This window comes from Erpetoichthys calabaricus, chromosome 4 (assembly GCF_900747795.2).
Source record: "Erpetoichthys calabaricus chromosome 4, fErpCal1.3, whole genome shotgun sequence".
NCBI lineage: Eukaryota > Metazoa > Chordata > Cladistia > Polypteriformes > Polypteridae > Erpetoichthys > Erpetoichthys calabaricus.
The window spans coordinates 308,571,345-308,593,761 of record NC_041397.2 but is presented as its reverse complement, the minus strand read 5'-3'; the positions used below and the strand labels follow the sequence as shown (position 1 = coordinate 308,593,761).

At 41.0% G+C, this 22,417-nt stretch overlaps 1 protein-coding gene across 1 annotated transcript in view; it reads left to right on the top strand.

Annotated features, from left to right (window-relative positions):
* The first annotated feature begins 1,005 nt into the window (after positions 1-1,005).
* LOC127527600 (olfactory receptor 1E1-like) overlaps positions 1,006-22,417 on the top strand; it is a 33,987-nt gene continuing 12,575 nt past the window's right edge. Inside the window, exons 1-4 of the mRNA XM_051926708.1 lie at positions 1,006-1,081; positions 8,971-9,025; positions 9,183-9,412; positions 9,515-9,625. Coding sequence (XP_051782668.1) covers positions 1,006-1,081; positions 8,971-9,025; positions 9,183-9,412; positions 9,515-9,625 — 472 coding nt within the window. The remainder of the gene's footprint in view (positions 1,082-8,970; positions 9,026-9,182; positions 9,413-9,514; positions 9,626-22,417) is intronic.

Here is a 22,417-nt window from a genome sequence, read left to right as displayed (position 1 = left end):
CAAAAGTGAAAGGGAAGGTCCACAGGACAGTAGTGAGACCAGTCATGTTATATGGGTTGGAGACAGTGGCACTGACCAGAAAGCAGGAGACAGAGCTGGAGGTGGCAGAGTTAAAGACGCTAAGATTTGCATTGAGTGTGACAAGGATGAATAGGATTAGAAATGAGGACATTAGAGGGTCGACTCAAGTTGGACGGTTGGTAGACAAAGTCAGAGAGGCGAGATTCTGTTGGTTTGGTCATCTGCAGATGAGAGATACTAAGTATTTTGGGAGAAGGATGCTAAGGATAGAGATGCAAGGGAAGAGGAAAAGAGGAAGGCCTAAGCGAAGGTTTATGGATGTGGTGAGAGAGAACATGCAGGTGATGGGTGTAACAGAACAAGATGCAGAGAACAGAAAGATATGGAAGAAGATGATCCGCTGTGGCAACCCCTAAAGGGAGCAGCTGAAAGAAGAAGAAGAAGAAGAAGTGACTTTGTTTTTCTACTTAAAGTATCATAACCTTGCAGTTGTAACTTTAAATCATTACTCATTACATATACTAGTGTCAGGTTCGGTGGATTTTCTTCTAACGTCTTAAGAGCATCACTAACAGCACAAACTAGGTTCACCAGTGCACTCTCCGTCCTGCCATGGTCTTCCATGATCATTCCACCATTGGGTTTGATTATTTATGTCCAGGTCTAAATTCCAGCCTATTATTTTCTATGGCTGCCTTGCTTTGTTAAATATGTTTAATACATTGATATTATAATCGCTGGCCTTGAGATGTGAGGTGTTCAATGCAGGCGAGCCAATTGTTTCATTAGGTCAGCTAACATGCATCAGCACTCGGCAAATGAATCTCCATCCACAGGTCTATGAAAAGGAGCCTGAGCAGGACAGGAAGAGGATCAGATTGGGAAGATTGAACCAGTGCAATGGTGAGAAGACAAATGGTCAGTGACCCCGTGGAAGAGCGAGCGTCTGGCATTCCAGGGGTGGATTGTTCTATGCTGAACGTAATGGAGGAGTGGGGAATGATCAGGCAGCCTCCTACAGATCCCATAGACGCTGAGAAGGTCCAGTCTGAACATCATGGTAGACGTGGATGGAGGCAGTCACGATGACAGCTGAAGGAATGGACCTCCACTGCCAGCTTCTCCACTTTTAACTTATTTATTACTGTTTTTATCCTTCACATGAACACCTGTTGTTATTGTGGACTATTTATTTATTTATTATGAAGATTTGCACTGAACTTTAATTTAGGAACAGTGGAATAATAAAACTACTTGCACATTTTCACCAAAACTTGCTGTGTCCTCATTGCCCTGGCTTATCTTGGTACATGACTATCGACGGTCCTGAGGTCAAGGAATGTGGAGGCTGAAGCCAACTCAGACAGTCACAATTCCCATTGGCACATCACTAAAACCTTCTCTCATTGCAGAACAAAGACCTCGGTTTATGGGTTTGTAAGGTTAGTAAAAAGAAACCCAAGTCAGAAGAAAGATAAAAATATGCGTTCTAATTGACTTTTCTAAATCTCTATGTAATCGAAGCCACACATGAGCTGGCATCCTGGCCAGGAATGAACAGAGACCCTTACCCAGTCGGGAGACCAGTGTAGTGGGAGGACTTGAAGAGATAAGAACAGGGGAATATTTTCTCCCCCAATGCACTAGATGGCAGCATTCTTGGATTAGGATTCACAAACAAAGGGCATGCTAGATCCTGTAGTCCCATAGCACAGACCTCTTAGGTTTTATGGGGTCTGCCAGGGGGAGCTGCCAGGATTCACACTCCCTACTTTCAGGGATCTCTGTTTGACTCAGAAGTGATTCCAGCAGGCTATGTCCGAGCAATGGAAGCAGTCTTGGGTCATAGTTAAAAGAAGCCATTCGATCTCATCCAGGCGAGTCAGGGTCAGGAGAGGAGGTAGAAAACACTTTCCTGAAAGAAGACGATGAGAAAGAAAAGTAAGAGTTTGTGTTGATGTGCTGTATTGTGTTGTTATAAAAGAAGAGCACATCAAAGGTTTTTTTTTAATAAAGAGTACGTATTTGAACCCAGAGCAGTGTCTGTGAGGCTGTGTTTGGGATTTAAAGGGTGCTGTTACGCCCACTACTAGTCACACCTATTAGAATAAATTAACTCTTGTAAAGAAATAACAGAAAGTCAGAGTTATAAATGAAGTGTCCTCCAAGGCAACATGAAGTAAGGCCTTAAAACAAGCAAGGAAGCAGGGGGCAGCGGCACCCTCTTGTCAGCACTCTGGTAGCAGCAACAATCTCCTGGCAGAACTCTGGTGATGAAGCGACTGCACCTCCTTCCAGGAACGCAACCAGGAGCTCAGAAAGACTCCCCCCAAGGGATGCCACAAACACAGGCAGACAAGAGTAAAGCAACAGACACAAAATCCTTAGATGACAGGAGGTTGGGCAAAAAATAAAAATAAATTAAGGGTCCATGCTACAAGGGCATTGTAGGCCTGACTGGGATGGTCAGTGAAGCAAACAAACAAACTGGGGTGCAAAATCCACAGTAACAGTACACTGGGAAGGAATGGGTGAGTCAAAATACATTGAGGCAGCAATGTGTGTTGGTCGGTGGATGAGACAAGGAGAAGCAGCAACTGGTGGTGGAAGTCATCAGAAATAGGAGAAAGTGGAGCTTTTTACAGCAGTACAAGTAGGAGCAGGAGCACGAGGTTCAATGGCAAATTTAGCATACCTTATGCAATGTCCTTTGGAAGCCACCTGAGATCAAAAGAAGCCGGCTTCATCACCCAGGCGAACCCTGGACACACTGGAAGCTGCTCTGGAAAGCAAAATTGGCAAATGGTGGCAAAACTGGATCCTCCATCCCCTCCAGGAGGTGCTCTATCTTGGAGCAGTTTTAGCCACAGGCTAATTTCACCAGGGTGTGCTACAAAGTGTCTGTAGGGGTCTTTTCTGTTTTACTCCTGGTATACTTGTTAATTTAATTTTGAAATATTAAACATAATCTATCTATCTATCTATCTATCTATCTATCTATCTATCTATCTATCTATCTATCTATCTATCTATCTATCTATCTCTTATATAGTGCATTTTACATCTATCTATCTATCTATCTATCTATCATCTATCTATCTATCTATCTATCTATCTATCTATCTATCTATCTATCTATCTATCTATCTATCTATCTATCTATCTATCTATCATAGAGTGCCTTGCATCTATCTATCTATCTATCTATCTATCTATCTATCTATCTATCTATCTATCTATCTATCTATCTATCTATCTATCTATCTATCTATCTATCTATCATAGAGTGCCTTTCATCTATCTATCTATCTATCTATCTATCTATCTATCTATCTATCTATCTATCTATCTATCTATCTATCTATCTATCTATCTCTTATATATTGCCTTTCACATCTATCTATCTATCTATCTATCTATCTATCTATCTATCTATCTATCTATCTATCTATCTATCTATCTATCTATCTATCTATCTATTATATTCTGCCTTTCATATCTATCTATCTATCTATCTATCTATCTATCTATCTATCTATCTATCTATCTATCTATCTATCTATCTATCTATCTATCATTTAGTATTATTTAGAGCCTTTCTATATATATGCAGATAACATAAACATAATAATTCCATCTATCCATCCATTATCCAACCCGCTGAATCCGAACACAGGGTCACGGGGGTCTGCTGGGGCCAATCCCAGCCAGCACAGGGCACAAGGCAGGAACCAATCCTGGGCAGGGTGCCAACCCACCACAGGACACACACAAACACACCCACACACCAAGCACACACCAGGGCCAATTTAGAATCTCCAATCCACCTAACCTGCATGTCTTTGGACTGTGGGAGGAAACCGGAGCACCCGGAGGAAACCCACGCAGACACGGGGAGAACATGCAAACTCCATGCAGGAAGGACCTGGGAAGCAAACTCGGGTCTCCTTACTACAAGGCAGCAGTGCTACCAATGCACCACTGTGCCGCCCTTAAAAGTTTTATATATGCTATACAGTATGTATACTGCCCATACACTAGATGTGACCTTTATATTAAATATATATGATGCCAAATCCAGGAAGAGTTGGCAGTCCATTGCCGGAAACACGCACTTACATTAACATAGCACACCTTAACAACAGCAACAGTATGTTGGCAATTTTAAAAGATTCAAGTCGAGAATCTATTTGATTTGTGGAGGTCACATCTGTCTGTTGCTAATCTTATCTTAAAATAATTGTTAAAGGCTCCAGAGCACCAAAGAATAATAAAGGTGATAGGTGTGCATGTCATTATCAATGTCCCAAGACACCTCCACTTGAAAGTACCTCAAAGGAGAATAACATTTAAATAAAAGAGGATTACACAGAAATCACAAACTGGGCCTTCTCTTAGGGGTTGAAGTTGTGTCTATCCTATAAATTTACATGATCATTCATTTTAAAGTATTCTATAGTGATACCTGGAAGATAAAAGTAAGAACACATCTGATGCAATATTGCATGCATCCTAAAACATTATAATTGTTCAAACACTAAAATTAAATATTACTACAGCATGAAGCTACAGAAGGATTCTGCACGTTGCTGACTGCATACCTGAAGGTAACAGATATGATTTCGCTAAGCTCTTTTCGCTGGTTCTTTGTTTTCAAAATGCAGAGTCTTCTTTGTGTTTTTTCAGTTCTTCAGTTTCAATTATTTGGCACTTCCAATATGTTTCGTTGGGCTGAGCCTGCAGTGGTTCTCAACCCGAGTGAGCCACAGTTCTAATTTAAGAGTATTCTACTCATATTCTCATATGAATATTCTACTATTCACCCAGAAGAAACCATCATCAAAGATCAAACAGTGGCGATTATTAAAAAGTATAAATATCTAGAACTGCAAGGTGACATTTAACGAAAATGCAGACACAAAAAGGGACAACAGGGTCTCTACAGTCTACGGATGTGGAGTCTTTCATTTTGAATTCTAACAATCTTCTTATATAATACGCTATCGTGGCTTCATTTTTCTGTCCAGGATTTACTATGTGATGTCTACTGTCTGCTTTTGGGGTGATGATTGACCTCCAAGGTTATTTCTCTTTTTATTTTTATTTTATTTTATTGTAGAATCAGCTCTTGGCTGCAGGACGGCCGTGCGGCACATGGGTACGGGTTCCATTCTCATCCCTATCTCCTTCGCCGTCACTTCCCCTACCTTTTCATATCTTAAATCATTCTTGAGGCAGATTGAAGACTTAAGTGCCAGGTAAAGTGAAAAATTAAAGAAAACATACTAAGTAATTGCAACACAAACACTGACTTAATCAGTTTTAACAAAAAAAGATGCCGACAGATAAGATAAGAAGCGGGTCTCTAGGGTGGAGAAAGGATGAGCTGCTGCTCAGTAAGAATCAAGCACGTCAACCTCTGAGCAAACGAATGCTAAACATACAGAGAATGAAAGAGGATGAAAACTATAAGTCAAGTGTATTCACTGCACGTTATCGTGCTGTTACTGGTTTTTATAAATCTTGTATTGAGTCTGTATTAACTTCTGTTCCTCTGGCTTGATTTAACAATATTACTATTAGCAACAAAACTAAGATGAATCAAATTGTAAAACTGTTCCATTGTAAAATGGAGCAGTAAAATCCCTAGGTCTGCACAGTCAAAGCTGACAGACGTGATTAAGTCACAAGTCATGAGGACAGCAGAGAGCATTCAGCAGAGAGCATTCTCTCTGACACAACTCACCACAACGTTTATAATTCAAGTGAAGCCATATTGTAATGTATTAAATTTTAGCATGAGTTTAACTTCCCATTCTCTTCTCTCTTGCTGTGTTTTGAAGTTGCCCATAAGCCCTGTGACTTTAAAGTCCTTCTCACACTGTCCATGGCTGTTGAAGTGGGCCGCTACAGGAACATCGGTGTTGCCATGTTTAATGTGGAACCTGTGTAAATTCATTATCTGGCGGAGTGTTTGTCCAGTTTCTTCCACATAGAGTGCAGTGTCAGGACATTTCATGCAGAGAAATAGGTAGACTACATTAGATGATCTGCAGGAAAATGATCCCTTTATGTGATGTTCTAGTCAGCAGTGTGGTATAATTATACAGTCTGTATCATAAATGTGGGCACATGTTTTGCATCTTTTCTGTAGGCATGGAGATGTGCCATTTTCTGTTGGTTCATTTAGGGAGCTTTGGACAATTAGTTGCTGAAGGTTTGGTGGTTGTCTGTATGCCAGGAGGGGAGGTTCAGGAAATACATTTTTCAGTGTTTGGTCATTGTTTAGCATTGGCTGAAGTTCTTTTATAATTTTTCGAAGTGTTTCAAGATGTGGGTTGTAGATGACAACAAGGGGGATGTGTTTCTTGTTGTCTTTGTTTTTATATTCCAGAAGGTTGCCTCTGGGTATGGCAGTAGCTCTTCTTATTTGAGTGTCTGTTGTTTTGGGGACATAACCTTGTCTGATGAAATTGTACCGTATTGCTTGGCTGAAAATAATGGAGCGTCTTATATGCTTGGGCTGGAAGCTATCACTTCTTAGGTAGGTCCATCTGTCTGTTGGTTTGTGAAAAACAGAAGTTACAAGGGTGTTGTCTTTCAGTTGAACGGTGGTGTCAAGGAAGTTGACTTCTGTTTTTGAGTAATTCAGCTTCAGCTTTATGTTGGGGTGAAAAGAATTGTATTCATTATGAAAATGGAGGAGGTCCTTCTCACTGGCAGACCAGATTATGAAGATGTCATCTATATAACGGAGATACAACATTGGGTTTACGATGCACATTGACATGAAATCTTCCTCCAATTTTGCCATAAATAGGTTTGCATAGTGAGGTGCAAACCGACAGCCGAATTGCAGTCCCAATTTGTTGCAAGTAGCAATCTTGTCCAAAAAAGAATAGATTATGTGTCAGAGTGAATTTTATCATTTCTATTACTGACTTTGTGGGTACATCATGTTGTTTGACATGCCTATATGCCATCATCATGGGGGATGTCTGTGTAAAGTGCCTCCACATCCATTGTGGCCAGTAAGGTTCCCTCAGGTAAGGGGCCTAAAGCAGTCAGTGGTGTCCTGGATGTAGCTGGTTGTATTACGGGCGAGGGGTTTAAGGAGGTGCTCCACCCAACCTGAAATATTTTCTGCAAGGGAGCCAATTCCTGAGATTATAGGCCTTCCTGGGTTTCCTTCTTTGTGGATTTTAGGAAGCATGCAGAAGTAACCCATTTTGGGGTTCTCAGGAATGAAACTGTTTACATGATCCCTGATGTCAAGAGGAAAGCTACTTACTATCTTTTTTAGTTCCTTTTTGTAGACATCTGTTGGGTCTTCTTGCAGTTTGTAATAATGCATAGTATTGGACAATTGTCTTTGTGCCTCCTGTATATAATCTGATGTGTTCATGATGACTAAAGCACTCCCTTTGTCTGCTGGTTTGATAATGATTTCTATATGTTCCCTTAGTGAATGTATGGCTCTCTGCTCATCCCCCAGTAATGTTTTCTATCCGATTTTACTGCCTGTTTAAGATTCCTGTTTTCAGTCTCTGTCGGAAGCAGTCTATATAATTATCCAGGGTGGAGATTCTGCCAGCTTCTGGTGTCCATGTGGATTTATTGGTGGGGTTGTTGTAACTGCTTGTTGTTGGTTCCTGTGTGTTACTGTTTTCTTTCTTGCGGAAAAATTCTTTTAGTCTGAGTTTTCTGAAGAATTCTTCCATATCACTGCAGAGTCTGATGTTGTCAATGGGCTTTGCAGGACAATATGAGAGTCCCTTTGTAAGTACTGAAATCTCTGCTTCATTTGGTGTGTATGAGGAGAGATTAGCAATGCAGGTCTGTTGCTCTTTGTTTTTTGCTATTAAGTGTCCAGCTTTCTCTCGTAATCTATGCGGCTTTTTATTTTTGTTGACAATAAGGGGTAATTCTAGTGTTGATTCTCAAAAAATGATCCAAACATGCTTGTTGAAATAAACATACTGGTACACTTTATTGATAATGAAAGGACAATAGAAGATGGATATAAATTCGAAGATGATTTAGATTGCAATGCCTTTGTATATTTTGCAATAAATACAGTAATCCCTCACTTATCGCGGGAGATAGGTTCCAAGGCCGACCGTGATAACTGAATTTCCGCGAAGTAGGAACACTATATTTATTTAATTATTTAACGTGTATTTGGACGTTTTTAAACCCTCCCTGTATTGTTTACAACCCACCATTTACTCTATTAAAAACAGGGACAACTGCTAAGCAATATGAAATCGGTAGATAAGTTTACACTTACTGTATAGCAAAGTACACGTAGCAGCTTGTAGGCGGTCATGACGTCGTCGACGTTGTTGCAAAGATTCCTAAAGCAGATTCCATCCAGACTACTGCCTTATCACGTCCACTTGCAACTCATTTTGCACCCTGGTTAAAGGACACTGCGGCCGTAGATCTTATATGCTTTTCCTCCTTTTTAAATAAAAAGAATCGATGTCCTGCAGCGGTGTAGCTGTTCCCTTCCTTCAACATATCAAAAACTTTTACCTTTTCTGCAATCATTTGCATCTTCTGTTGGTGCTTGGACACGGGCCCTGAAGCATTAGCACGTTAATGATGAATGAGTGAGATGAGACTTCCTGGTTAATGCAACACTCCGTCGCTGAGCCAATCAGCAGCACACAGGAACTTAACTGCGTGCTCTGATTGGGTAGCTTCTCAGCCATCCGCCAATAGCATCTCTTGTATGAAATCAACTGGGCAATCCAACTGAGGAAGCAAGTAAAAAGACCCATTGTCCGCAGAAACCCGCGAAGCAGCGAAAAATCCGCGTTATGAATTTAGATATGCTTACATATAAAATCCGCGAAGTCGTGAATCCGCGAAAAGTGAACCGCGAAGTAGCGAGGGATTACTGTATACCATTTTACATTTGTTGTCTTTTTTGTTATTAATCAGGGAGCAGACAGGAGTTACAGGATAGTTCCATCATTTCTATACCACAGATCCTCCTGTTAGGATAGACATAACTAAATCTAATTACATTTCATGTGTAAAGTCATAACTGCTACTACAGCACAGTATTAGCATATTTAAGGCTGATGATAACTTGTCTGCAGGTAACCTTGATAAAACTAATAGCATAGACTTAATCTCTCTATTTCTTTTAGGAGAGGTAACAGTCCGGGCATGAACCAAACCACAGTGTCCACATCAGAGTTTGTCCTGTTATGTAGAATCGACTCCCAGAAGAAGAGCTACACAATTGCCATCCTCACTATGATCTACCTGATGACGTTGATTGGGAACTTCCTGGTAATTCTGGCCATTGTAATGAATCCTCAGTTGCAAAAGCCCATGTACATCGGCATTGCAACTTTAGCAGCAATTGATTTGGTTGGTAGCTCAAATATCATTCCCAAACTAATTGCTGTTTTTTCAGGGTGGGTGGCCATTTCCTATTGGCCTTGCTTGCTTCAGCTGCTTTTGTTGTTATATTTAGGGGGAGCAGAGTCTTTTCTTTTGGGTTTCATGGCATGTGACCGCTATGTAGCAGTTGTGTATCCACTGCGATATTCTGCAATTCTGACAAAAAGAACCATCTGGGCTGCTGGTACATTATTAAATATCATTCAAGCTGCTTTTCTTTTAACTCTTATTATTTTTATCACTGAGTTTTCTTTTTGTAAAACTAATATTCTAAATTATTGTTTTTGCGACTATTCAGCCCTAGTTATAATAGCCTGCAATGAAAATCATAAATACGTGGACATTATTTCAGTCGCTTCTTTTGTGTTTGGTATTTTTCCATTTGTATTTGTTTTACTTTCCTATGCAAGGATTGCTTACGCTGCTCTGAAAATCTCATCTAGTGATGGAAGAAGGAAGACATTTAACACTATAACCACCCACCTGCTGGTGGTGGGACTCTTCAATATTCCACTTTTAATGTCCTATATGTTAACTGGAGCAGGAGTGAAGTTGTCCACCGAGGCATACAATACCATGATAATCATAGCAAATATCGTACCACCAATGTTCAACCCCATGATCTACAGCTTCAGAAACAAGGCGATAAGATGCAGCATCCAGAAAATTTTTAAATTTGCATAAGAGATGCCCCATATTCTGAAGATTTCAGATTTGTGGTTTATGAACAGTGAGACTCATACAGTGGCATTCAAAGGTTTGGGCCCCCTTACTTAAAATGTCTGTTGTTGTGAACAGTTAAGTGAGCAGAAGATGAAATGATTGCTAAAAGGTGCAGTGCCTCCAGAAAGTATTCACAGCGCATCACTTTTTCCACATTTTGTTATGTTACAGCCTTATTCCAAAATGGATTAAATTCATTTTTCACCTCAGAATTCTACAAACAAAACACCCCATAATGACAACATGAAAAAAGTTTACTTGAGATTTTTGCAAATTTATTGAAAATAAAAAAATTGAGAAAGTACATGTACATAAGTATTCACAGCCTTTGCCATGAAGCTCAAAATTGAGCTCAGGTGCATCCTGTTTCCCCTGATCATCCTTGAGATGTTTCTGCAGCTTAATTGGAGTCCACCTGTGGTAAATTCAGTTGACTGGACATGATTTGGAAAGGCACACACCTGTCTACAGTTGACAGTTCATGTCAGATCACAAACCAAGCATGAAGTCAAAGGGATTGTCTGTAGACCTCCGAGACAGGATTGTCTCAAGGCACAAATCTGGGGAAGGTCACAGAAAAATTTCTGCTGCTTTGAAGGTCCCAATGAGCACAGTGGCCTCCATCATGCGTAAGTGGAAGAAGTTCAAAACCACCAGGACTTTTCCTAGAGCTGGCCGGCCATCTAAACTGAGCGATCGGGGGAGAAAGACCTTAGTCAGAGAGGTGACCAAGAACCCGATGGTCACTCTGTCAGAGCTCCAGAAGTCCTCTGTGGAGAGAGGAGAACCTTCCAGAAGGACAACCATCTCTGCAGCAATCCACCAATCAGGCCTGGATGGTAGAGTGGCCAGACAGAAGCCACTCCTTAGTAAAAGGCACTTGGCAGCCCACCTGGAGTTTGCCAAAAGGCACCTGAAGGACTCTCAGACCATGAGAAAGAAAATTCTCTGGTCTGATGAGACAAAGATTGAACTCTTTGGTGTGAATGCCAGGTGTCACGTTTGGAGGAAACCTGGCACCATCCCTACAGTGAAGCATGGTGGTGGCAGCATCATGCTGTGGGGATGTTTTTCAGCGGCAGGAACTGGGAGACTAATCAGGATAAAGGGAAAGATGACTGCAGCAATGTACAGAGACATCTTGGATGAAAACCTGCTCCAGAGCGCTCTTGACCTCAGACTGGGGCGACGGTTCATCTTTCAGCAGGACGACGACCCTAAGCACACAGCCAAGATATCAAAGGAGTGGCTTCAGGACAACTCTGTGAATGTCCTTGAGTGGCCCAGCCACTTGAATCTGATTGAACATCACTGGAGAGATCTTAAAATGGCTGTGCTCCGACGCTTCCCATCCAACCTGATGGAGCTTGAGAGGTGCTGCAAAGAGGAATGGGTGAAACTGGCCAAGGATAGGTGTGCCAAGCTTGTGGCATCATATTCAACAAGACTTGAGGCCTTAATTGCTGCCAAAGGTGCATCAACAAAGTATTGAGCAAAAGCTGTGAATACTTATGTACATGGGATTTCTCAGTTTTTTTATTTTAATAAATTTGCAAAAACCTCAAGTAAACTTTTTTTCACATTGTCATTATGGGGTGTTGTGACCACCTTAGGAAAAGTGATTTGAGGGTGACCAAACTTTTGCATGGTGCTCCTTTCCTTTTTTTCACTGTACAATTGTACAAAACAAATACAATTCACTAATCTTGCATAAAATGATGAAAAGAAACATGTCATCTTTAACTTTATGTCTTTTGGTGATCAATTCATCTTCTGCTCGCTTCACTGTTCACAGTGACAGACACTTTAAGCAAAGGGTCCATAACAGACCATAAACAGACTTTTGCATGCCATTGTATGCTGTACTGCAGTATCTCTGGTATACTGTATTTATCAATAATGTCAAAAAATATATATGATATTGATATTGTCAATTTTGCTTGTTGGTTATTAAATATTCTGTGATGTGCATTCTCATTTCATTTTCTTCAAAGATTAGAGGCAAGACTTCTTGCTGAGAGCACGTAACCATCAAGAATGTTAAAAAGCATGAGTGGTAGAAATTTAACATATTAATTAAAGAAAGAAATGTATCCTTTAACAGGACAAATTCAGTTTAATCAGGCAGGAGAAAGGCTGTTCATAGTATCTTTTAATTACTCCTTGGCAAAATACCTTAGAGGGAGCATTCTTAAAAAGTAATCTGTTACTGCAGGGTCAGAATGATCAGAGAAAAAAAGAATAGAGGGTCATTATAAATTACAGTAAAACTTAGATTATCCGTCATTTGATTAACAGTCAGTCTCCTTTAACCATTAGGGCAAAAAAACATTGCACACGCTAGCGTCTACCTACTACTACTGTCGCACAATACGCTGCGAGCTCTGCACATTGGAACAACTCTCCCTTCCGGCTAGTGTGTAGTGTTCTTCCCCAGCACTATATGTCATGCTGCATTTTGAAATCACAGTGTCAGTTACATACCTTCAGCTTTAACAGCATTTCGTAGTTTTTCTCTTTTGTTATAATTAAACTACTATACATTGTTATGGCCGATAAACATATGCATGTGGTGTTGGATTTGTCACAAAAATTGAAATGATTAAACGTTTATGAAACGGCAAAAGTGCTTCAAGTATTGCATCAATTTACGAATTAGGAAGAACAAAAGTGAACGATATAAAGCGTGATGCCAATAAAATTGAAAAACGTTTGAAAATGGAAACCACTGACGGTAATGTTATTCTGTATTAATGTTACTGTTCTTCTGCATTGTAATTTTCTTTTTATATTCTGTTATATTATGTTTTATTATATATTGTGATGTGCAGGCAGCTTGTGATGTGCTGTATGGGAACAGAAAGGGTGGAATGCTCTGTAAGTGATAGGACTGGGTGAGGGGCTTCTGTTCTTTGAGGGGTGGACATGCCTCTTGGGAGATGAGTGACAGAAGAAGTTAAGAGAAAAAGGAAGATGCGGCAGAAGGAAGTTATGAGTAGGGAGTCTGGAAACAATCAGCAGGAGTGTTTGTGGTATAGAAAAAGACAGAACGTGAGTGGCAGGAAATAATTATTGGTAGGGAAAGTTTTCTTCGATTGTTTTGGACATGTGCTCTGTAACCCCGAAAATGGAGTATAAGACAGGGCACCGCTTGTTACGGGATGAAGACTCCAAGGAAAACGTAGAAAACTCCAGTACCTCCGAGTTGTATTTGCTTATTACGCTGGTCATTACAATATTATATAAATTAATTAAATTTGTTAATGCTTTATTATATTTTGTTAATATATATATGTATATTTGTAATTAAATATGACTGTTTGCTAAACTAATCTACTGTAAATCATTTTAAAAGTAGCTTTTATGTTATCCATCTTTCTTGTTATCCGTCATGGCCTCGGTCTTGACCCCTGACGGATAATTAAAGTTTTACTGTATTGAATTTACATGCAGTGTCAATCAATGCATACAGTTTACACTGGTTGGCTTGTTGGTTTACATCCAAATAACTTATTTAAAATAAAAGTCAATTATATTATATTCTGTTTCTTCTTATACCTTTGAGTTGATCCAGCACTCTTGAAATTTCTGTGCATATAACATCTGTCCATTCTGGTTGTTTTACAGGACATCTGCTGACTTCTTAGTCACCTCTTAGTCATCTTTCAGTACATTTTGTTGTTCACTTGACCTTTATCTGGTTTCCTGATATGCCTGAAAAGTTTTCTGACATTTATTAACCCTTTATGCTATTTCTTTAACACTAGAATTCCTGAAGCCTATGAAAAAACTTGTAATCCTGGCCCACCTTAAATCCCTTCGCACCTCTCCATCAGCGTCTTTTGTTTTGTAAATGTGTCGATCAGCACAAGCAGCAAGCAGATTGCTATCCCACCCCACCCAACACCAACCCTGCGACAGAGCTGAGGTTCTCCCAGCTCAAGTCTCTTTATTGTGGTGTGAGGTGCCTGGAGTTGTATTGGCTAAATAATACAGTATTTCATTATTTGGAACACATGCATTCCATGTGTGTTCTGTGTCTACAAAGATCTGTGTAAGTGTAGGATGACACGAAATGTGAGGCAAGAAATGCTGAACCAGGACCTAAAGCAGAAACTTTTTCCATGGTATACTAATAATGACATGAATGTATAATGTGTGAAGACTTTAGTCCAAATATCAAATAAACATGTGCATGTTTATTCAAGAATATAACCAAAGAAAAAAAAACATCCAATTTACATATGGCTGTCAATGATTTAAAAATCAACCTCAAATGTCAAGCGACAGGAAGTTTACACATATTCTTGAATGGCGCAGCGGTAAGAACTACTGTCTTATAATCTGAACAACAACAACAACATTTATTTATATAGCACATTTTCATAGAAAAAGTAGCTCAAAGTGCTTTACATAATGAAGAAAAGAAAAATAACAGACAAAATAAGAAATTAAAATAAGACAACATTAGTTAACATACTGCGGTGGGTTGGCACCCTGCCTTGTGCCCTGTGTTGGTTGGGATTGGCTCCATGACCCTGTGTTCGGATTCAGTGGGTTAGATAATGGATGGATGGATGGATAGTTAACATAGAAAAGGAGTAAGGTCCGATGGCCAGGGTGGACAGAAAAAACAAAAAAAACTCCAGAAGGTCCCGGGTTCGAGACTGAGCACTCCGCATTTTGAGTAATGAGCTGCTATTATTATTATTAAGATTTCTACAATATAATTAAAACATACATTTGATTTGAGTCTGTAACACCCGGTGTAAAGTTTGGCTACTTGTGAAAGTTAGAGCTTGTTTTTTTATTATTCAGTATTTTATACTCTCAGTGATGTTCATGTGGTACAACGAACTTACCTGTCCCTCTCTGAGTTGATAGATGGCATTTATCTCCATTCTTTGCACAAGAGCAGCGCTGTGGCTGATGCCTGCTCAGAACTATTTGTTGTACTGGCAATCAAAGATACGATGTCCTGTGACCGCTATCAGACTGGACAAAGGCAGGACCATAAAAACAGACAGCTTCTTCACAGTGCTTTCGCTGGCTAATAGACTGCTGCACTCTGCTTGGCGCCATAAAGTAAAATGGGACTTCCATCAGCAGCTAAAGTCACTTCAGTACGTGAGCAATTCGCCATGCTAGTGTTTAGATCTGACAGTGCCGCGCTAACGGTATATCCATCCATCCATCCATTTTCTAACCCGCTGAATCTGAACACAGGGTCACGGGGGTCTGCCGGAGCCAATCCCAGCCAACACAGGGCACAAGGCAGGAAACAATCCTGGGCAGGGTGCCAACCCACCGCAGGCTAACGGTATATGCGCCTAAAAAAAGAAGCCTTTGATTTTAGTCTGTAACAGCTGGTTTAATTTTTGGGCGCATAGAAAACAGTATTGTTCACATACAGTTTATTTTTTCCACAATCTTTTGGGCAGAACACAATGTGTGTCACTGAAGATTAATATTATGATGACACACATGTGCAATTTGACCTTGGGTCACGTGCCTGACAACCACAGAAACTGCTAAAAGTAATGTAGCCGAGACCATACAATAATGCACAAAATGGCATGGTCTTCTTCTTCTTTTTCTTTCAGTTGCTCTCATTTAGGGGTCGCCACAGCAGATCATCCATCTCCATCTATCCCTGTCTTTTACATCATTTTCTGTCTTCATGTCCTTCCTCACCACATCCATAAACCTCCTCTTTGCTCTTCCTCTTTTCCTCTTGCCTGGCGATTTCCATCCTCAATATTCTTTTCCCGATGTACCCCTCATCTCTCTTCTACACGTGATCAAACAATTTCAAACTCGCCTCACTCACTTAGTCACCAAACTGTCATATTTGTGTTGTCCCTTTAATATACTCAGTTCCTATTCCTGTCTACCCTCATTCCTCTGAGTGAAAATCATAATATCACATTATGATGAAAATCATAATGTGATAATCATTACAAAATAATTTCTGGAAAATATGTTTGTACTATTTGTGATGTATGCAATAGAAATCACAGCGCTTCTAGGCAGGGTTTAGTTTCACTTTTCGTACAAACAGTAGTCGAAAAGTTATGGGATCAGCTGTGTGTCAACATCCTTAACACGCAACTCTCACACCTCACGGCAATCCAAGTCTTTAAAAGTGTTTTCCTCAGTAACGCTTTGGCTTTTTCTCCGGCTACAAGGCTTCTGTCTTTTTGCTCATTCTCAAATGTAAGAATGTGGGCCACCTCTGAGAATTGAATTTGTGAATTTTATTAAATATGAGAAGACTTTAACAGGGTTGACTTTTATTTAACATTAGTTACGTTTTGTTTTGTGTTTTATCTTTTCTTGAAAGACTCTAAATCAGTCTCTTCTTCTTCAAGAATAATGTGTGCTTTTAAAAAACAACTGTTTATTAATTCCTAAAGTGCAACTTGAAACATAAAACATGGCATTGTCTACTGAGAATACATAATAAAATGGCCGAACTTGATGAACTGAAGACATTTCCTGGCCCATTCCAAGGGCAAAGCCTCCTGCTGACCCAGACATGGGAAAGGAGTCCATTATTGCAGGACTGTTGGGGTCCCTGGGTGCTGCAAGGGGGCACTATCAGGGAAGAACTACATAACCCAGAAGTACTCCACCACAAGTCATGCCAGGTCGCCAGGAGTCCTTTCACATCAAGTATTAAAGGAGCCCACTGCCTTACCTTGGAGAGTCAGAGTTGGGAGGAAGCGGGCAACACTCAATTGGAGGCGGAAGGAGAGAAAAAACACTTTATTGTGCTGTGTTTCAATGTTTTGCTACTTGCTGAATTAAAATATCCATTATTTGAACCTGTGACTGTGTCCCACCTCCTACTGGTTACAGAAATTAGCAGTTCAGATGAAGGTGGGAAGCTCGTTCCACCAACTAGGAGCTACATATGACAAGAGTCTGGATCGAGACTTGATACCACGCAGAGGTGGCATCACCAGACATTGTTCACTGGCAGACCTGAGGTGGCATTTAGGAACAGAGCACCTCACAAGTGTCTCCATATTATACAGGTGCTGACCCATTGACTACTCTGAAGGCAAACATCAAGGATTTAAACTTTATGCGTGCTGCTACAGGGAGCCAATGGAACGACTCGAAGACAGGAGTGACATTCATCCATCTCAGCTGGTTAAATACAAGACAGGCCACTGCATTTTGGACTGTGAGTAGTTAGCTGCAGTAATCCAGACATGAGATACAAAAAGGCTGGGATCAGAAGTTGTGCTGCATATTCAGTAAGATAAGGTCTGATTTTGTGGATGTCATACAGAGAGAATCTGCATGAATGAGAGACAGTTGGCATGTGGTCGGAGTATAATAGGTGCTCATCAATCATCACCACAAAGTTGCGTACTGACTTGGAAGGTGTTAGTGACAATAAGCTAAGCTCTACAGAGAAGGGGAGTTGAACAGACTGGCTGGCTAACTGTGTGACAATTCACATATCCATCCATCCATCTCCTGAATCCGCTTTACCCTAAGAAGGGTCACAATGAAGCTGGAGCCCAACCCAACAAGCACTGGGCACAAAGCAGGAACAATTTCTGGACAAGGTGCCAGTCCATCACACTGTGCATAAACACATGCATGTACACACACACACACACACACACACAGACACACTAGGGCCATTCCAACTAACCTGCATATCTTTGGACTTGTATAAATAGGAATAAATGGTAGTGCTGTGGATTGGTGATTCTAAATTGGCCCTAGTGTGTGCTTGGTGTGTGGGTGTGTTTGTGTGTGTCCTGCGGTGGGTTGGCACCCTGCCCGGGATTGGTTCCCTGTCTTGTGCCCTGTGTTGGCTGGGATTGGCTCCAGCAGACCCCCGTGACCCTGTGCTCGGATTCAGCGGGTTGGAAAATGGATGGATGGTAGTGCTGCTGCTTTGCAGTAAGGAAATTGTGGAAGATTGTGGGTTCGCTTCCCAGTTCCTTCCTGTGTGGATAGCGCTTTGAGTACTGAGAAAAGCGCTATATAAATGTAATGAATTATTATTACATGTTGAGGAAGAATCTAGAGAAGCGTGTTTATCTTAATAAGCACACAAAGTGTTGGCAGTGATGGTAAAAATGTAAGCCATGAGAGTCAGATTGTTGTAAATCTCTGTTTTGTCCCTGTGTGCCTTTACCTTTCCTAGTTTTGTAAATGTTGCTGTGTTTTTGTCTATTTTTCATTTTTTATTTCATGATGGTGACGTGACTGTTTTTTTTTATCTTTGTTCAACTCTGAAATTTTTCTTTCTTTTTAGTAATTCTGGTGTAAATGTAAGGGGAGGTTGCAATTGTTTGTTATAGTATTTATTTATTTATTGACCTTCTTTAAAAAGGAGAAAGCATATGACAGGGTGCATCGACAGGAGTTGTATGAGGAAATCGGGAGTGGCAGATAAGTATGTAAGAGTTGCACGACATATGTACAAGGGAAGTGTGACAGTGGTGAGGTCTGCGGTAGGAGTGACGGAGGTGGGAGTACATCAGGGATCGGCTCTGAGCCCTTTCTTATTTGCAATGGTGATGGACAGGTTGACAGATGAGATTAAACAGGAGTCCCCATCGACTATGATGTTTGCTGATGACATTGTGATCTTTAGCGATAGTAGGGAGCAGGTAGAGGAGACCCTGGAGAGGTGGAGATATGCTCTAGAGAGGAGAGGAATGAAGGTCAGTAGGAACAAGACAGAATACATGTGTGTAAATGAGAGGGAGGTCAGTGGAATGGTGAGGGCGGGAGTAGAATTGGTGAAGGTGGATGTGTTTAAATACTTGGGATCAACAGTACAGAGTAATGCAGATTGTTAAAGAGAGGTGAAAAAGAGAGTGCAGGCAGGGTGGAATGGGTGGAGAAGAGTGTCAGGAGTGATTTGTGACAGACGGGTATCAGCAAGAGTGAAAGGGAAGGTCTACAGGACGGTAGTGAGACCAGCTATGTTATATGGGTTGGAGATGGTGGCACTGATAAGAAAGCAGGAGACAGAGCTGAAGGTAGCAGAATTAAAGATGTTAAGATCTGCATTGATAATAATAATAATTCTTTGCATTTATATAGCGCTTTTCTCATTACTCAAAGCACTCAGCAATTGCAGGTTAAGGGCCTTGCTTAAGGGCCCAACAGAGCAGAGTCTCTATTGGCATTTACGGGATTCGAACCGGCAACCTTCCGATTGCCAGTGCAGATCCCTAGCCTCAGAGCCACCACTCCGCCCTTGAGTGTGACAAGGATGGACAGGATTAGAAATGAGGACATTAGAGGGTCAGCTCAAGTTGGATGGTTGGGAAACAAAGTCAGAGAGGCGAGATTGCATTGGTTTAGACATGTGCAGAGGAGAGATGCTGGGTATATTGGGAGAAGGGTGCTAGGGATAGAGCTGCCAGGTAAGAGGAGAAGAGGAAGGCCTAAGAGAAGTTTTATGGATGTGGTGAGAGAGGACATGCAGGTGATGGGGGTGACAGAGCGAGATGGAGAGGACAGAAAGATATGGAAGAAGATGATCCACTGTGGCAACCCCTGACGGGAGCAGCCGAAAAAAGAAGAAGAAGAAGACTGACCTTCTGTAAAAAGCTAAATTTTCCCCTTGGGACAAATAAAGTGTAAGCTATGTATGTCAGCATGTTAACATTTTGTGAGAATGTATGTTATGGATGCACACTGTTTTAAGCCATAGATTCATGGGTCTACCTTAATAAAAGGGAAAGCGTTTGTGTCTGTCTGGTTGCTATGTCTCTGTAATTGCAACAGGTGGCGCATCACAAACATGTGTTAAGAAATACATTGCATTTGTTATTCCAACAGATGGTGCATCACAAACATTAACACTACTTTTACAAAATTATGCTTGTGCATAGGTCATCTATGTTCTACACCCCTTGTTGTAAGGAACGATTTGATGTATTATTGGCAGGACTGCAAGTTAAGTTTACTAAATTGTTTTATATATTTGTTTTTCACTATTGTTGTACATAATGTTGTGACGGTGTCATGTAATGTACATTGTGTTGTTGAATTGTATATACCTTGTTATGTACAGTATATTGATTAAACACCAAGAGGAATTTGATAAAATTCAAGTTCAGAGCCAAATCATCACCATGGCCTCTGGATCATCTCTGCCACTGTGGTAGAAACCAACATCTTCATTAAAGAAAGCAACTTGCCGCTAACAAGACAAATCTGATCAAACCTTTTAGTCCGGTAGCAGGCAGGAGAAAAGCTTGTCCATTTGCATCATTTATTGCGCCTGCGACACCAAGCTGAGGAGGGAGCATCCATCAGAGCAGTCTGTTACAACATGATGAGAATGATCAAATATTAAAGGTGTAAGGCTGTTTTAGAAGAAACTGAGTTCACATAACAGTGTCAATTAATGCATATATTTACTCTGGTTGGTTCATTGGTTTACGCCTAATTGATCTATATAAAATAAAAGTCTATTTGATTATATTCTTATTCTTCTTATATCTTTAGGTTTAGCTATTATCATTTCAGTGTCGATAACAACTGTCCAATCTTGTCGTTTACAGGACATCTGATCTCTTAGCCATTCTTCAACACATTTTGTGTATTTCATCTTTGTCTTTGTTGTTCACTTGACCTTTATATGGTTTCTGAGGACTGATTTAGATAATTTATGTTAAGTAGAATGCCCAGTGGGGGCTGGAGGGGTCACGTGGCCTTGGAACCCCTGCAGATTTTGTTTTTTTTTTTATTCCAGTCCAACTTGAGTTTTTTTTTTCTTTGTTTTTTCTGTCCTCCTGGCCATCACACCTTACTTTATTCTTTGTTACTTAGTATTGCCTATTCTTATTTTTGTTTTTTATAAACTTTTCTTTCTTCATTTTGTAAATCACTTTGACTTACACCATTGTGGTATACAGTAATCCCTCCTCCATCGCGGGGGTTGCGTTCCAGAGCCACCCGCGAAATAAGAAAATCCGCGAAGTAGAAACCATATGTTTATATGGTTATTTTTATATTGTCATGCTTGGGTCACAGATTTGCGCAGAAACACAGGAGGTTGTAGAGAGACAGGAACGTTATTCAAACACTGCAAACAAACATTTGTCTCTTTTTCAAAAGTTTAAACTGTGCTCCATGACAAGACAGAGATGACAGTTCTGTCTCACAATTTAAAGAATGCAAACATATCTTCCTCTTCAAAGGAGTGCGCGTCAGGAGCAAAGCCTGTCAGAAAGACAGAGAAAAGCAAACAAATCAATAGGGCTGTTTGGCTTTTAAGTATGTGAAGCACTGTGCAGCATGTCGCTTCACGAAGTAGCTGCACAGAAGGTAGCAACGTGAAGATCTTTCAGCATTTTTAGACGAGCGTCCCTATCGTCTAGGTGTGCGAACAGCCCCCCTGCTCAATCCCCCTATGTCAGGATCAGAGAAAGTCAGCGCAAGAGAGACAGAGAAAAGTAAGTTGGGTAGCTTCTCAGCCATCTGCCAATAGCGTCCCTTGTATGAAATCAACTGGGCAAACCAACTGAGGAAGCATGTACCAGAAATTAAAAGACCCATTGTCCTCAGAAATCCGCGAACCAGCAAAAAATCAGCGATATATATTTAAATATGCTTACATATGAAATCCGCGATAGAGTGAAGCCGCGAAAGGAGAAGCGCAATATAGCGAGGGATCACTTTAGCGGCTTAGAAGAAAAGGCCAGTTTTAAACAAATAATCGCCGCGCTTGCAGCTTATAGAGGGGGTGTGGTAGTGTGGCCGGAGCTGTTCTCGGACGTGACGTGCTGCGGGCATTTCCTCGTTTAAGTGAACAGGTGAGGAATCGTCCACATTAGTAATTGATGCCGGGAGCTGTTAATCACCACACCTGTGCCATTATATATAGTAGGAGCGTGAGAGTGGAGGGGAAAGAAAAAAAAAAGATCTGAATAAGGGGACGGAGAAAGGCAGGAAGAGAAGGAGCCGAGTCAGCGAGCGAGTGAGCGAGCGAGAGCAGGCTATCTATGAGAACAGGCAGCTGGGAAAAGTGAGCCTTAGCAGGGTGTTTGGCCGGCACCCCAGGGTCAGTTTGATCGGGTCGTTCCTGCTGAGCACTTGAGAGGAGCAGGTGTGACCGGAAAGCGGTTGGCTTGCCACATAAGGCCGAGGAAGGCAGCGGGAGTCAGGAGATTTGGGATCGGAACACAGCGTGAGTGCCATGGCCGTTGGTGGAACCCAAGTCTCGGTCCGGGTAGTGGTGCCGTACGGAGCCAGTGGACAG